The sequence below is a fragment of the Melanaphis sacchari genome, unplaced genomic scaffold (assembly GCF_002803265.2).
Source record: "Melanaphis sacchari strain LSU unplaced genomic scaffold, SCAv2.0 Contig64_pilon_pilon, whole genome shotgun sequence".
NCBI classification, from domain to species: Eukaryota; Metazoa; Arthropoda; class Insecta; order Hemiptera; family Aphididae; genus Melanaphis; species Melanaphis sacchari.
Window position 1 is genome coordinate 163360 of NW_020271462.1, and position 19589 is coordinate 182948.

Here is a 19589-nt window from a genome sequence, read left to right on the forward strand (position 1 = left end):
AACAAGTTACTGAAAATATCGTAACATATATATACATATAAAATAAAAATTGGAGAGAGTATATAATCAGGTTCACGTAGCGTGATACAGAATAATAATAAAATATAAGAAATATAAACAACCAAAAGGACGACCTGGTAACTTCTGCACTTCCCTCCGGATATGAAAAGATGATTGTCAGTCCACTGACGGATGATACTGGTCCAAAAACGATGGAATCCGCACGTATATAGTACGACCAAAATAACCACCAAGGTTTATAGCGGCGGCATACGGCGACACGCACAAAATTATATAAAAAAAACAATGTGGAGGAACAACCAACTAGGTTGCCTTCCAAAAAAAAAGTTTTACGTCGCAACACGCGTGAGGGCGACGGGCAACACACCCAGATATGTACCGTCCGGTGGTTGCAAAAAGAAATTGACCACGTATATTATATTAAAAAGGTCGACGGGCAAAACCAGCCGGATCCATATCTGTCTCGCGACGATTATATCGCACATGAAATAATTATGAGACGATAGCGGAGTTTTGTGGCGGCGGGAGGGAAGATGTACGTTTTTCTGAACCGGCGGGCAATTAAAAAGATACCGAGTTCGAACACTTATTATAATTTAAAATGTTCAATCAGTGATAACTGATAAAAATTTTACAAATAAAATAAACGGCTGTGGCAATACCCGCGGTTACGATATAATAAGATAAGCTTAAATAAAAATATTAATACCGGTGTGTGGCAACTGACAAACTTGTCTACAATGTACTTGTTTAAAGTTTTAGTTTTATGTTAACTTAAATAACTTATACCTACGAGACACGAGTATATGTTTAAGTCTTTGTTACTTTTTATTACATTAAAACTGATTCGTGCTAAATGTTTAGGTATAATTATCAAAATAAAAATTTTAGAATTTGTATTTGCATTAGAAATACTTATTCCCTGTATAATGTTCAATATTAAAAGTGTATTTTTATAAACATCAGATATTCATTTATTAACTACAATACAATTAATTGAGCCATTAAAGAAATCTTGAGAAGTCACTTGAAACTAAATGAGAAATATCGAATCTTTGTTTGGTAATATTTATAAAAATTTAAAAATTATGTAAAGATAATCAAATTGTGATTTCATCAGTAAAGAAAAGTTTTAAGTACAGTTAATAGTTATTCTAATACACAATATTTCATAAGAAATGAGGATATGAAATGAGGTATATAATACAACAATAGAACATATTATGATTTAATGGTATTAATATTAGGTTTAGCCAAGAAACTTTGGATGTCATAATAAGCATTGCCAATTTATTAGAATTACATTTTGATGATATGAACAAAAACTTTTAATCTGGAAACTAAAATTTTAATAGTGAATTAAATCTTTTTCATCACAAATAATTTACTTAAAAGTGATAAAAAAAAAAAAAAAAAAAAAATGTGTACATAAATAAACTGGTTAATAGAAACTATCTTCAATAATATATTAAAAATATTAAAAACATTCGTTAGTCATTATTGTTCCAGTTACTATTTGTTAATGTGAACGAACGTTAAAAAAATTGAATTTAATCAAAAGAAACTTATGTAGTATAAAGCAATAAGACAGACTAGATGACTACTAGCAATGATCGTTAAATAAAAGTTAGCTTATGATATAAATATTGATGATGTTATTCAACGATTTAATGTAAGTAACCTCATTTTTTCACCTCTTTTTCTTGAAAATGTTTTAGTTGGTAATTACATTTTCGGTATTGATAATATTGACAAAACAATTTTCACCTCATTCCCCCTGTCATTTTTTAATCGCACACAGCACACTTATATGGTCATTTATAAGTAGTTTACAGTAATTAATATAAAATTCATTTGAATTTTATAATAAATCGTTATAGGCTTCAAAAACTTATAGTAAAATTAGGTAACCGCTCTGATATACAGTAGGTGTTGGGTGTATAAATTTGTGATTGAGTAACTCTAACATACGTGTTTAATTTTAATTCAAATTCAATGATAAATTGTTTCATATAAAAATAAAAAACTACTTAAAGAGAATATACGGTCTGTCAGTATAATAACTAAAATATATATAATCAAAATATATTATCCGTTACATTATACGACGTGGCCCAGAGAATAAATGAAACGCGAAATTGGCAATCCACCTGCTGCAGATAGAAATAATTAATTTTTTTTCTTACCTGTTTAGTACACGCAATGTTACAAGGAATAAATGAATACGTGGTTATTATTTTAATATTATTAATGGTGAGTCCCTAGTCACCACCCTAAAATAACTGGTTCAATCTATATATAATTATCTAACCCCCTCCCCCCTTGAATCGTTAAAATCGATTGAGTATTTTTTTATTATTTAAACCTTCACCATATACTTTGAATCTAGTATTATATGTTATAGTATAGCTGTGATTATAATATTACATTTATATGAAAGCTATAAACTAAATGAAAAATTTATTACGGTACAAAAATTATTTTCTATCCTACTTAATATGTATTATCACTTATCAGTAATCAATGACAACACTAAGCAAAATATCAAAATATTAGATTTTCGTGAGCCGATAAAAAATGCACGTGTGAGCCAACTGTTAAGAGTTAAAATACGAAACTAAAATCCTCCACAATAGTTTCAAAGAATCTGTTTAAATAACTTATTGAAAATGCTTTAGTAGTTTTTGAGTTAATAACAAAAAAAGAAAGAAAGAAAAGAGTATTTATATATATTTTTTATATATTTATTGTTAGTATATAAATAGTAATTTATTTTACTACTAGTAATATGGTAGTAGGTTAAGTTAATTATCCCTAAAAGCATTGCATTTAATGTTTCATTAATATTTAATAATTATAACAGACAATAGTACCTATATATCTATATAAATTATTATTGTTATTTACAACATAATAACTAAAATAATTTTTTTTTTTTAATAATAACAACTTTCTTCTAAATTTGAATAGTTAAAAATAATTTATGTTCTTATTTTTAGATTTTTTAGTTTTATTATGAAATACTAATGAAGAATCTTATATTAAATTTCAAATCTTATCTATAAATTTTCAGTAATGAAATAATTTTTCTCTGTTGTGAAAATTTAGTGAAAATTCAATAAAATATGAAAATTGATTTAGTTGAAAATTAGTATTACGTACATATTTCCTTTTTTTCTAAATTTAGTATTATAACTCAAATTACTAACTAGATTTAATTTGTTACATAAAAACATCCTCAATGAAAATCGAAGCATTTTTAAAGTTCCAAAAGGTAATAAACACTCAAAATCAATAAAAATTTAATAATAGACTTTACACATTTTTTTTAATTGCTGTAAGAAAAACTTACAAATAACTTGACTTGATAATATACTTTCAAGTTTTTGATTATTTCTTTTTTTTTAGTAAATCACTAATTTAGTAAAAAATAATTTTTAAATAATTTTGTAGTAAACGAAGAAAATATTTTAATAGTTTCATATTAAATAAAAGAAGATAGTGATGCTTCAAAACAGATTAATTAACAGCTAGCAAACAAGCGTGTGTAACTATATTCTGTTAAATAATTTCATAAAACTAGTTTTATATCGCATATTTGTATCATAAATTCTTAAAAAATCTAAGTATTTACATAAATGATAGACAAGAGGTATAATGACTAATGAGTATATATACTTAGAAAATATGTGCCGAATTTTTAAGTGCTTGGTTAATATGATAATACAGAACGTAGGATTGGTATTGAATAAATATAGAATATTATAATAAAATTTGATAAAATGATTAAGACATTATCATTTTCAACTTTTCAAGTTTATGGTGATAGTCGTGATCAAATAAATCCACTCAATTTCGTAATTTTATTTGTGTAAAATGTTTGACGTATTATATAATGTTCAATGAAACAATATCTATTCTATAACTTATATAAACACGTATATAATGAACTACATACTACATAGCTACGACTTAAATTTAACGGAAAAATAAATAATTAAATTATGGTTCGGATTTTTATATTTGAATTTTGGTATGTGTTTTTTTTTTTTTTTGTTATTATCAAATTGTAGAAAAATTATAACAATTTTAAAATGTATCTATCATGCTTACAATAATAGTTTATTATCGTTTCTCATATAATTATAACAACTAATATATAAACTACTAAAAGCTGTGGTTTGAGAGGCTTAGAATGAAAAATTATAAGTTCAAAAACGATAGCTCTACTGTAATGCAAATCTAAATATTTTTGTATCCATCGGAATTTTGAAAAACATTTTAGATACCTAGGTAATCTAACCTATATCAATGACAGCTATCATAATATAGTCCATATGTTGTTTTAATATTACTTTGAAATAATTTTTAAAAAATGTAATGGCTATAATATTTTACACTACTCTAGTTGTTTATGCACGACATTGCCCATAATAAATTAAATGCTTGTGGATTTACCGTTTTTTAAAATCCGTTAAATGTGAGTTTTGCATATTTTAAATACATTTATTTGGGTAGTTTTGACCAAATTTTAAATATAGGTCTACAATTATACACAATAGTAATAACCATTTTATTTTCTGTAATTAAAGGTTACCCTATACAAACAAAAATATATTCGTTTTTTATGAGCTAGTAAATCTTTGTGTAAGCCCATCTTTAAAATAAAAAATATAAAAATTAGTTTTTAAGTTCATATGCCATATACTTACGTTTATTAGGTAATTATATATCTAGTAATCGCTAAAATTAATATATTCAAAAAAATGTCAAGTCTTTGCGTTTTGCAGATGCATATTCATTTTTATATTATAAGTAAAAAATTTATTTTGTTAATTTTCTTTAAAAATTAAAAGTACTGGATAATTTTTACTTTTACCCTTTAGAACACCAACTATAAATTCGATTTTATACAAGTAACCACCCTCGAAATAGACTAAAAATATTTTTTTCTACTTCAATAGTTTAAATTTATATTTATTGAAAATACTATGCCACTATATTATATAATAAAGAAAATCAAATATATTTACAAATTCTAATTTATGAAAAAATAAGTTTTTACTAGTGGAATAATATACTGAAATATATAATATAACCAAACAAAAAGTGTAATATAATTTTAGAAAAAATACGACAAACAATTTTTTTTTTTTTTTTTTTTAATATATTTGACTTTATTATGAAAAATTACAATCTATACATCGAGTACAATAAGTAATATAAATATTTTACAGATAGTTCACAGGTTAAATTATATACATGAAGGGGAAATCACACATTTGCGTAAAAAATATATCTTAAATAATAGGGAATGGACGTTTCGGCGAAATGTCAATTCGACGATGTCCGTTTCGGAGATACGTCAAGGTACTTTTCGGTGCGTAATCAATTCGGCTATATACCTACTCGTAGCGATGAACTTATATATCTATAATATACAGCTTTGTTTCACTGTGTAAAGAGTGATATAGAAATATTATCTATATATTCTATACTACTATATACATAATATTTGTTTTATACTACTATAAATTATTGTTATTATTATTACACAACAAAATGGTTACGATAGTTGATAATTTATGGTTGATCTGGCGATAGACCTGTCAGATAATTTTATAATGTTTAGCCTATTACCGGGATCGATGAGTTTTTATATTATTATTATTTACGTACGATTTGTATGTGCTATTAAGAGAAGTTCTTGATGGTCACATCACATTTATATATATATACCTAATATCGATCGATAGTTAAATATTATACTTTTATTATTATTATTATTATTATTTATAAACCGGTGTTTGGTATTATTTATATTATAATTCACGGGTCACTCTATTTATTGAATCTTGTGTGAATATACTTATATACAATGTTTGTATTTTTTGACCGTTATACGATGTGAGTTTTCGAGTCAATTGCTAGCTAAAAGCTCGACCGCGCATACATTAACTATAAATAATTAGAATTATTTTGATTTAAATTATTATTTATGAATTAAAATGAATATGGTATATTTTTTTATTATGAAATACAATTTTAAATTATATTAGAATTTGTTTTTACTATTAATTTTCGCCAAAATGGTCTTGCGCCGAAACGGACATCGTCGAATTGAAAAATAATATTTTGAAGTACTCATATTGGTAGTAAAGAAGTAAAATTATTATATAATACATGGCTAATCGTTATTAAATATAAAATATTATTTTTTAAGTTTATTGAAAAATGGAAATCCTAAAAATGTATACATAAATACATTTATAGTCAAATACAAGTACTTATTATATTGTGTTCTTTTAGTCACATGAATGAGTAAAAAATTTGAACATAATTGTTAATTTTGCAGCACTATAGATAGTATCACAACTATAATATTTTAAGATAGAGTTATCTTAATGATATTTGAAACATAAATAATTTATAATATAAATTTTTGCATTTTTATTTTTCTATTAGATATATATATATATATACGTAGGCTGTCCGATAAATAAGGTACAAAGTTATTTTTGGCGTAAACAATAGACGATATCGGCTTGAAATTTCCAGCATTGATAATATATATAACAAACAACGTATTCTATGCATCATGACTATTTTACTTTAGTGTTCCGTCGAATACGTAAGTTTAAACATGGAAAACCAATATTTAAGTTTCACAAAAGAAGAAGTTCGCGCCGTCATTCGGTTTTTTAATTTTCAAAATGTTTCTCCGACTAAAATTTATAGAAAATTAACCGAAGTTTATGGCCCGCACGTAATGTCTCGAAAAAGTGTATCGGTTTGGTGTACAAAATTTAATTCAGGTCGAGAAAGTGTTGAAGATGAAGCAAGATATGGTCGACCAATAAGCACGTCCACCGCCAAAACCATTGAGGCGGTCGAAAGATTGTTACGATCGGATAGACGACTTAAAATTAGGGAAATGGCTACACAACTTGATCTACCAAAGACCACTGTACATGAAATTGTCCATGAGAAATTAAATTTTCGTAAGGTTTGTTCACGTTGGGTTCCGAAAATGCTTACACCAGACCCCACATTCAGCGGGAAAGACTAAAGCTTAGCTGAAAAAGTACAAGTGGGAATTATTGCAACATCCACCATATAGTCCTGATCTGGCACCTTCAGTTTTTTTTTTGTTCGGTCCATTAAAAAAAACACTTAGGAGGAACTCATTTTCAAAATGAAGAGGAGGTAATGAACTCAGTTACAGAGTACTTCGATGAAAAATGTGCTGCATATTTCCGAGATAGCATTTTTAAATTATTCCATCGTTGGGAAAAATGCATCAATTTAAATGGTGACTATATAGAAAAATAGCAAAATATGTCTAATTTATTGTGTAGAAGTTTTAAAGTAATAAATTCATTTTTCATTATTCGGTATATGTTTGTACCTTATTTATCGGACAGCCTACGTACTTTAATCGATTTATTTGTTTCTTGTCAAAAATAATGACAACAACACTGAGCAAGGTTTATACTATTCATATGAAAAATAAAAAATAAATAAATACATTTTATAAATCTATTCAATATAATGGTCTGTGCTTTCCATTGATTTCAACGTAATATTGCAACTGTGATTTTTAAATGTTCATTTATAACACCACACCTTTCGCTAACTCAATGAATATACGTCTTGTATACTATAGAATAAGTTATTTCCGGTCAATCGACAATAATTGTACATGTTGGTTTATCAGTAGTCGAAACAAGGACGTAGCTCTTGCGAAATAAATAATCATCAATAACTAATTGATGGAAATAAGATGTTCTATTTGATCATTAAAGATACTATTCACGAGAGGTAGCTTTAGTTAGAAAAGCGAATGATAGGATAGAAAAGCTTTTAATAGAATTAGTAACCGATTATTATAATATTGTTTATAGAATCAACGAATGGTAAAAGTTAAAGGGTTAATTCCTTCGGAATCTCATAAAATATTTATTTGTTTTTACAATGACGTTTCTTTATACCTCGCTTTTCTCTATTCTGTTCTTAAAGTCTCAGTTAATCACATCAGTTAATATAAATTATTTCACTTAGTTAGTAGGTAGGTATTTTATCGACAAGGGATTTTTTTTTTCATCCTTCTCAGTTGCTGCCCTGAGGGGCTGAAAATAATTGTTAGCAAGTGCTGTTTTAATCAAGTTCTGCTCAAATTAGTTTTCTGAACGTATTATTTTAAATCGATTCCCGATCTTTGATAAATATAAAAACACAACTAATACGAGTACCAAAAAGAGCGAAAAAAAAATATTGATTATCCGCTGTTTCTATATTATCCTATTCCCCTAATATTTCCCTAAAATTCAAACGATCAGTCAATACTACACTTTAATTGATTTAAATTTTAACAAAACTCGAGTGTAAATCGTATTTGAAAATAATATAATCATTTAATTTATGTGTTAAAGGAATCAACTTACTTTTCATAATATAAACACAAATTACAAATCTATAGCGAGAAAAATATCTTGAATTTATATTCTACAGAAATACGTTAAAGTACATAACTTGGATATTATATGTTATATTTCAATAATTTGTTCATTTAATATATTATATTATATTATGCAATGGAAATGAAATTGTGTCGCAAGCTGTTTGATAATAACATGCGAATTAAAATTAAATTGTTTTGAGCTTATGAACAAATCAAACAATGCAATGAGGAAACCTATATTATATTATAATATAATGCTCACATTTTGTGCACGATGATGCAAAGTCATTTAAATTATCATATTCGTGCTTTAGATACTCGTATACATAGGTAATAGGTGTATAATGTATATATTATATACAACTTTATGATAACCAGTTGATATTCCACAGGGAAAAAAACCCAGGAAAGGTTATATTCAATTCTCCATAGACTGTTATAAATGCGTAGGATATTAAATAAGTATCTATTATGAATTAAGGGAAAATATATGTTGAATAGGTAGTTGACTTTAATCGGTGGCGTGCTTAGAATTTTAGTGCGGTGGGCCTAGCTCACGGGAGCTCCTCATAGGTACTCTGTGTACCGTCAACCAACTATAAGTATTATTAATATCGTTTTAATGGCATTTTAATTCATTAATTTTATTTTTTGATATCTCCATAACTGGACATTGCAAAAATTCACTTGTAAAATATAATTATTTCTCGAAACGATTTTTGTTTGTTTTTTTTTTTGTAATTCAAAAACAAATGACGGTGGATAAACTTTTATATAATCATTTTCTATATACCTGGTAAAATTTTCATAATAGTTTGATTTTTTTTTTTTTGCACTATTTATAGGCATTAGAAAGATTTGATTTTTTTCTTTTTTAGTTATTTTTTTTATAAATATCCGTAAAAAATCATTCACCGAGTTTAGTTTTCATGCGATTTTTTTTCATATGCATAAACATTGTTAAAAAACCATAAATATTTATAAACTATAGTAACTACAAGTAATTTTTTGTGAAACAAATTATAAAGTCTTAATTTTTTTTTTTTTTTTTTAATAATGCAATACAATATTTCGCGTTATGTTTTTACTTCATAAATGTGTTAATAATAATTTGAATTCATTTTTTTATTTTTCAGCATTCGAATTTGGACGAAATTGCGTATATTTAAACGATAATTAACAATGTTAATTTTTTTCCTTGTAATAATTTAAAAACATAATCAGAAATTTAAGATTATTACTTATATTATGAATACTACTTTATGCATTGAAATTTTCAAAATATGTAAATACATTTTAAGATATTACCTGTTTATACTATGAACATATTCACACTATTTTACGGTAATGTGGTATTAACTAAAAAGTTATCAATAATTAATAATAATATAATAATATGGTATAACTTATATTTATTATTATTTTAATGATTAAATATTATTAATATAATATATGCAATGTTTCCGATAAAAAGTAAATAAACCTTTACTGTATAAAATAGATTAATTTAAAACAGCAGTATCATAAAACATTTCATGAAATGTACTTAGCGATTGCTATGTAAAAAGTCAGACCATCTTCGCTCAGAATCATGTGTTCCTTACAATTGAATTCAAATTGAAAACATCCATCACAGTTATTCATTGATCTATCGATATTTAATATAGAACTGAACGGTACTCACTTACCTATTTTTTTTTCAAATAATAATATTTAAATAAAAAAAAATATCGAGAAAAAATTGTATATCAACTGATCACCTTTTTTCCCACCCCTGCCTCGTAAAGTCTATCCATGATTATTATATTATTTCCATTAGCCAACTCAAGCGCCTAACAACTTACTTGATCGTCCCAGTGAATATGAAAGGTTTTATTTACAAAATTAAATTTATAATGAAATTTGAACTACAGGAAATATCAAGAGATGCAAAGAGCTAATATACATAAATGATTTATAATTTTTAATTTATTATTTAGTGTAAAAATTGTATAATTAAAATATAATATTTACCACTGGTCGTGATTAAATTTTGCTATTTCGTACGCTGTTTGTTCTATATTATTTAACTAATACACGCTGTATGTAATATAAACATGAAGGGTTAAGTTCAAAAAAAATTACATTGCCTTGAACCTAAGAACACTAAATTAATTTTTAAAAATATTTTCATAATATTATGTGGATGTAATTTTGATAAACCATTACAATCAATTTATTGATTGGTTTAATTTTAAACTAAGACATGTAAAATACATAATAATTGACTGTAAAGGTAAGTAAGGTACTATATAGTACCTACCTTTTATTATTTTAGGCTTCCATTTTGTATTTGTAAATTCGTTTTATTAGTTGCTAAAAATATTAATATTAATATTTACTATAACAGAGTTACAGTTTTACGTATTTTACAACGTTTAAAATATTAATAAGTAACTGTGGAGTGTGAACAATTACACATTACACCTAAGTTGAATCGAAATCCTTTTTACTTAGAGTTTTTAATTGTCAGTTATTTTTTTTTTTTTTTTTTTACATAAATCGATATTTTTCTCATAGTTGTCATTGTTTAGCAAAATTTATTTTTTATTTCGTTTTGACAAAATAACTAGCAACGTATTTACTGTAATGAATCACTTTTTGTGTTCCTAGAAATATGTTTATTAATAAAAGAGAACATATTTGTTTTTTCACTCCTTGGAAATTGAACGATTCGTATTATAAGTGAAACATTGGCAAGGTAACTGATTTTAAGAAATATTTTATGGTCACAAGTCAATCAAAAATAAAAATAACAGCGAATGATTCGGGAAATTTGTTATAGTTTAACTATAATAATTTTAGAAGATTTGATGTGAACAATTTTTTCTACGAAAACCTACTTAAAATATTAAACAAATAACAGTAAAATGATAAGAAATCTGAAAATATTCTTAAATTTACTATTACGCAGAAAATGTTCAAACTTTTCTTAAAAGTCCATTACTTATGTCACTATCAACCAAACCAATTACACTACAAGAATTTAAATCATATATGTATTACAAGACTACACAACAAATTTCTAAGGTATGATCAAATTAATAACAAAATAGTAAATACTCAAAAACTAACGAACAAAATTATTCTTCCTCTGACTCATATATACAGCACTATGCTCAAATTATCATATATTCCTCTAATATGGAAATTCTCAAAAATAATAGTAATTCCCAAACCAGAAAAACTAAAGCATTTAGTAACTTCAAACCACGCGATAAGTCTACTACCGACGTTAGGGAAATTTTTTGAAAGATTACTTCTCAAAAGAATAACCCCTATTATCTGAGAAAAAATATCATTCCTAGTAATCAATTTGGATTCCGATCAAATTACTCGACAATCCGCCAAATACATAGAATCACAGACAAAATATCAGCATCACTCGAAAAAAAAGAGCTTTGTCCAGTTGTATTCTTAGATATCGTGAAAGCATTTGATCGTGTTTGACACGACGGTATATTGTTTAAATTAAAATAATTTCTACTTGCTCAATATAACCTAATACTAAAATCTTATCTCGAAGACCGATATTTCACTATTAAACATAATAATTCTTACTTCTCTTATTATAAAATCAATGGGGGACTACCCCAAGAAAGCGACCTATTACCTATACTATATGAGTACAATATTTATACATCAGATATCCCCAAAATAAACTTCACAATTCTAGCGACATATGCAGACGATACCGTTATACTAGCATCAAACAAAGACCCAAACACAAATACAATACCACTTAAATGGCACCACAACTGGACCAAAGATTGGGAAATCAAATTAAATGAAAATTAATCAGCTCAAATAAATTTTTCTCTAGGTAAAAATAAATGGTTACAACTATCACTCAAAAATTTACAAATTCTTATTAAAAATGTTACCAAATACCAAGAAGTTCACCTTGACAAATGACTTACTTGGGCCCAACACACCAAGCTTAAAAGAAAACAATCTAACACACGCCTACATCTCCTTCGTCTATTACTGTCTTCTTTAATGAGTTTAAAAAATAAAATATTAATTTACAGGACAATTATTACCTCTTTTTGGTCGTATGGTATCCAAATCTAAGACCAAGTCAAAACATCTAGTATAAGACCTTTAAAAGTCTTACAATCGATATATCTTAGATAAATAACTATGGTATATGACAAGGGTGATGAACTTACGGCACGCGTGCCAGAGGTTGCACGTTAGTAAAATTTCAATGGCAAGTGAAAAATTAAAATTAAAAAAATTATGCTATTTATAAAATGTTGGTTATACGAAATTCAAAGAAACAAATTATGTTTAAAAATTATAATATTCTTTTGTAAAATGTTTTATATTACTATATTATTACTACATTTATTGAGTAAATATTTTTATCCTTAGAAAATATAATTTCCTTTGGGCACGTAAAAATTTTCAAAACCTTGATTTGGAAAATTTGACACTTGTCTCAAAAAAGGTTTTTCACCTCTGGTATATGACTAACGACGCATACATAAGGATCTACAAATCTCAACAGTCATTGAATTAGCAATTTAACACTATAAAAAGTTCCACTCAAAGCTCCATTCTAACCAAACCCTCTTATTTCTTGTATGTTCTCTATAACCATCCCCAGCAACCTCTCAAGCAGATTAAAAAGAAAATGGTCAAGAGACGCTCTTGCCCAATAGGAAAAAAACGGTCTCTTCACATGAACCCACAAAATTAAACAGGAGGTACTGTTGATGGACAGTTTTCCCTCCTCAAGCTAACCAAGTCGTCTTTATTATTACTATATTATCCAATTTGTGCTTTTGTGTATAAATTGTAAATTACTCTTATAAGTAAAAAAAAAAAAAAAATTACTATAAATTTAGTAAGAGATTTATCATCAAACTTTTAAAAGTCTTCTCTTATTTTTCCCTTAACGACCACGGATCCCGAAAAACTACACGAATACAATATTTTATTTATTATTTGTGGTAATTGATGCCTTTATTTTACTAACTCTTTGTGAAAATATGTTTTTATATTTTTGTATTTATACGTTCATTGTACAAACTTTTATATTTTTTTACCAATTTACAAAAATTTATCATTTTTCAACACGAATAATATTATTTTTAACATATAGGAGATATATTTTATAAACAAAAGTAAAACAATAAATTAAAATAGTACATGGGGCTTATTTCATTTTCAATTTATTCAATAAAAAACAATGTAAAAATAAATGTCAACTAAACGATAGAACTCACGAAAACCATACGATTTTAAGTATGAATATAATATAAATCAATATAAATAAGTAGCATAGACTCTTGTACTTTAAAAAGAAAAAAAAAGAAAAAGAAAGTCGTATTTTGAATCAAACAAAATGCTATTAAAAAAAAAAAAAAAATCGTGTATCTAAGATGCCATTAAATTCGTGATCACTGTTCAATAGACTACTAAGGTTGTAACCTACACTACTTTTATGTCTTGATCCTGACTACGAGATTATAGGCAAATGGTAGGAGTTTTATATAATGTGTAATAAATAAAAACGAAAATTCTTTAATATTACTAACGTAAATAGACACGTGAAGCGAATTATTGAGAAACATTATAATTTATGAGTATTTAATCAATATTGTATCACTATAATAACCAACTGCAGCAGGCTTCGCAAAGATATTAACCAATAGGTCAATATATTGTTTAACGTCAAATCCGTCACGAAAATTCGTAACAAAGCTAATTTAATTACATGTTTAGTGTATATCAGTTGGTTTTATAATTTGTAATTAAAAATACCGAAACGCATCTAATAGTGTAAATTGTAAGTTATTTTTATAAAAAAAAAAATACAATTGTCGTTGAAGTAAAATTAATATTTTAAAGGTATACATAACACTATTATGATGGTACCTACATATTCATATCACTTTAAAATACTTGAAAAGTCTAAAGTACTACGTATCATAAAAATGACAATAACTGAGTACTTTCAGTACACACACACACACACACACACTCTTGACCATTATATTATGAACGATAATACTTGTGCTGTGTTATATAGTAATGTTTATATATGTTATATTATAAAGTTATGTTTAATATGGTGAAAAAATAATTACCTTTAATAACACCGACTCGCTCAGCTTCTCGCGGTTAATTATTTTTATTGCTACATTTTTCCCAGTAACGCAATGAATGCCGAGCTTCACTAATCCTGAAAAAAATAAATACATATCGATATTATCGACACTGTGATATTATTGTTTACACAGTAATTAACACAATAATATATTAATATATTATATAATACAATAATTAATAATTTTTTTAATTAACTTAAATTAGTATATTATTACTAACTACTGTATAATCTGTATACAGTTTCAAATAAAAATAATCCAATACTTCAATACTATAATCATAATAATAGGTAAAAGTATATCTTTTGCTCTGTTTCTTGATAAACTAATATAATATAGATAAACACGAAATATTTTCTATTTTTTTGTTAGTGGCGGGTATATAAGTCACTTATGTTAATACGGAAGGCGGACAAAATGCAATTTATAAATCGGACTCCATTTCAACTGAGTTATTTATAGAAGCCACTTGTAAAATGACAATAGATGATAATATCTATTATTTATTTATTCTACTTATTTGAAACATTTTATTTAAAAATTTTTGTAATATCAAAATCTTGGCATATAGATGATGGTTGAAATGCATATATGCCATCAAACTATAAATGATAGCGCGACCAAATGTGTCTTATAATAAAAAAGACATTTTTATAAATTATTTTAAGGATACAGTAAAATTATTGCCAATACACAAAAAATGCATGTATTTCAAACTTTTAGTTAGCTCAGTTTGCTGATTTAAACACAATAAGTAGCACGTCAGCATTATAAAGTATAACTATTCTACTATATCTATTGGCATTTACTGTGTATTTAATCAATGCTATTAATAACAATACTATATATTTACATGCCAACTAAAACTAAGCAAATAAACTAACTTAAATTTTAATTTTTAAGACTAAAGTACATTGGGAATTTCTTAACTTATTTAGATCTAAAACCATACTTATCTTAACTAGATATTTCATTTAAAACATAATTATATTTTCATATTTTAAATACTTGATATAATTAGCACACTTAAAATGTTTAAAACTAAATCGAGTCATCATATCGCACAAATGTTTTTTTAATAAGAAATGGTTACGTTTATAGTCCATTGATTAGTTATGGATGAGAATATTCTCTCTGTACTAGCATTATGTCCCGGAATAACAAAAGAAAATTGTGCAATTTTCAAAATTTCAAAAATAATGCTATGTTTTGATTAAAAAAAAAAAAAACTTATTTAAAGAATTTTTAAAAAAGTATGCATTATCTTGAATGTTTAAAAATGTTTATAAATTTTTAATCTGGTCATTATTAAAATATTTAGTCATTAGACCCTAAAAAAAATATAAAAATATCAAACATATTATCAATAATCAAAGAATTTCAAATATATAAAACAGTTGCAGCCTTTAGGAAAACAAACCTTTATTAGCAATAATTGATACATAACAACCACAGATTTTACACTTGGCTTCAATAACGTCACGGCCATTAACAAAACATTTACACAATTTTTTGAATCAATTATTGAAGAACGAAGAAAAATTTTCTTTATGGATTTTTTAAAATAATAATTACAAGACTAGTTGTCCAGGTATTAACTTTTAACTTGTCTTTTTAAAAGTCTTAGTTTATAAATAATAATATGTAATTATAAAATTTATGATTATTATTTATTGTCATGTTTTGATAATTTTCTCAACCATAGCAGTTTATTTTAATTTTATGATAAGCACTTTAAAGTATTTTAAACATGGTTATATTATATCACTGTAAAGAAGTTAAGTTGTTTCAGGTCAGATAGTTCTAACAGACGGTCTAGCATAGTTTATAAAATATTCTATGTTTGAAATTTTGAATAGTTCTGATAATAATAACGATAAATTATAAATTTTATCACAATATCACAAAAACAAAATCATAGTTTTTAATTTTTATGCAACTAATCCAGAATATAGAAAAAATAAAATACGCGTAAAAAAGATGACACCCAAATAAAGCGTCATGATTTTTTTTTTACTTAGAATAAATCTAGGAATGAATACTATTTGCAAACTCATTTTATTACAAATTATAACTTGAATCTTGAATAGTTCAAAAATGTTAATATTTATAAACTTAGATATTTTTGTTCAGAAACTTTAATAAAAATATTGTATTTATAAAAATGAGTAGAAGTTAAGAGAATCTAATACGTAAAATAATTTATAGCTATGGTAGTTTTAATTAAATTAATCTCATATATCATAATTTTGCTTACAATTTATTATTTAAAACTACATAATTTAATGGTTATGTTTTATGTATATCTATTATTTGCCAAAGACATTGATTTAAAAAATATAAAATCTAACAATTAAAAAAACATTTTCTTTTAAAAATAAATTACTTGTACATCTATTTTATGTTAAATTTATGTTAATACAATATGACTAATTAAACAAAAATATATATAATACAATATAAGAATTCAAATAATGTATTTAATTATTCAATGTCGCCGCTAAAGCGTTAACACTTTTAAAAATTTTAAACAATTAACAAAAAACATAACTTGTTGAATGTACCTATTGGTAATTTTATCAAACAGTGACGTGTAGGTTACATGAAACTTTTGAGAAAAAATGTTTTTTATATTGTCATTTCTTCATTTATAAATAAAATTAGATTTTATCAAATCTTATTCAAGGTATCTACCACGAACAAATAATAGTACCTAATATACGAGTATATACGCAACAGCTACGTAAAATAGCGTAGATATTTTTGTGTAAGGAAATATTATTGGTGGTTTTTATACATATCACAATTATCTCAGTTATTGAATAATTTACAATTAAAGTTTGAGTAATGTTACTCTCTGTGTAATAATTAAAAAAGTAACTATAACTTTTTTTTTAAACTGAGTTAAAATAATACATTTTTTTTTATATTAACTTTAAGCTTGATAAATCAAATGTATTATTTGTTAGTTATTCATTTTTAACCTATCAATCTTGTGTTCACTCAACTCAAATTAATTATTTTTATTGACATGCTTGACTTTGGTTAGATATATGGTGTATGTAGGTATGATAGTAGGTTAAATATTATAATCATTTATAGTTGTTGGATGAGAGATGATAAATACGTCAAAGATATTTAAGTAGTATAATTTTTTGATTTAAGTAGATATGCTTTTAAATCTTACACTATAATATAATGATAAATATTCAATAAAACTCAATAAAACATGAATAATAGCAAAATAATTGATAAAATATTGACATTTTTATTTTCATCATACCAGAAACTCGGTATGTTTTTTTTTTTCATTTAAAACGTATCTATAGTATTATATAAATGGATTTTTTCTTTTACTTTGGCTTTTAAATAAGATTCACTTCTAAAATCAAATTTCAATTCACAAATAATTCTCAATGACTAAGTTGAAATGAATCACACTTTGCTACAAAATGCAAAACTTATATATCATTTTGCTTTCCTTAGTAACAATGTATTATATTATAATAATTTAATAGTGCTTTTGAATTCTCGTTATACGTTTGAATCTATAGAAACCATTTTGAATGTAATTCAATTTTCAATAACGTTGTAAATTATTTCTTTTCATTATTATTGACATAATCATAAAAAATAAATAAAATATTTCAGATAAATGACTTTCAAGAAATGTAATGAAATGACTTAAGTATAATACAATAAATTAATAATATATTGTAATATCTAAACTGAATTGAACATTTTTTTACGCATTTAAATTTTGATAAATATTCAGGACTAATTAAAAACATATTTTTTCACAATGTTTATTTAAAACTATTTTTTTACTTCTTACCCAGTATTCTGTTTTGATATTATCGTACATGTAATACTTTTTATACAAAAATAAAATCAAAAAATTTAACGTTTTTAGAAAATATGTTTATATATTTATTTTTGGAAATATTTCTTTTTATCATTTAATTTGTTACCAAACGATATTTTTGAAAATAAGAAAAATATTTTTACTTTTTTCTAAGACATACATATTTAATTTTATAGTCAAAAATTCAAACATAAAAATAGTGAAAGAAGGTAAATGCTTTGCTATACAATAAGTGATGCGAGTGTACATCATCACTAATTAGATAATTTTCTGTAATGTATATCAAAAAACGTTATGCATTATCTAGACAATTGTGTTTATTATAACTTATAAGTATATAGGAAAATAGTCTATTTATTGAGCTACTTAAATAAAATGGTTACTTAAGATAAATTATCTACTAATATAATGTTTGTGATAAGATAATATTTACCATTACATTTTTTTTTTTTATATGAAAGGGATTAATTATTTTGAGCTTTTACCAACTTATTTTATTTTATTTCTATGTTGTTTTATGTGTTTAATTACCTAAGTAATTTATTTTTATTTTTATTATTTTTAAATACAGAAGGTAAACATATTAAAAAATAAAAATATTTACGAGTTTAAAAAATAACTTATATTATAGCAAAAATTTTATAAATTTTTTGATGTACAGATACAAGTTTTAGATCATCATTTATCTATTATTTAAATGAATATTTTAAAGGTTATCTATTATATTATCTCTATAGAATTTCAATGAATAGATAATTATCCTATCTAGGTACTTTTTGTATTATTTTTTTACAAAACTGTGTAAGAAGTATTAAATTGAAATTCAATAATAAATCAAACCATAAAAAAAACGGTTCTAAATTAAAAAAGTTGATCAGCCTATATTTCTAAGTATATTTAATGATATCTTTATTAAATTTATTCATTTTACTATTAGTATTACGATTTATTTTTATTGAAAACATTGTACATAACCGATGCAAGGTGATTATTATTTAAACTAGCTTACAATATACTATTGATACGTATAATTAAGTGACTCTCTCCCATTCCACTTTACTCATTTAAAATTAAAATATTTGGA

The 19589-nt window shown here is 24.8% G+C and overlaps 1 protein-coding gene across 2 annotated transcripts in view; it reads right to left on the bottom strand.

Moving 5' to 3' along the window:
* The window catches only part of LOC112600462 (serine/threonine-protein kinase BRSK2), a 102855-nt gene that overhangs the window by 58060 nt on the left and 25206 nt on the right, over positions 1-19589 (bottom strand). For both annotated transcript variants that reach the window (XM_025347693.1, XM_025347694.1), the window contains exon 2: positions 14620-14714. In XM_025347693.1, coding sequence (XP_025203478.1) covers positions 14620-14714 — 95 coding nt within the window. The remainder of the gene's footprint in view (positions 1-14619; positions 14715-19589) is intronic.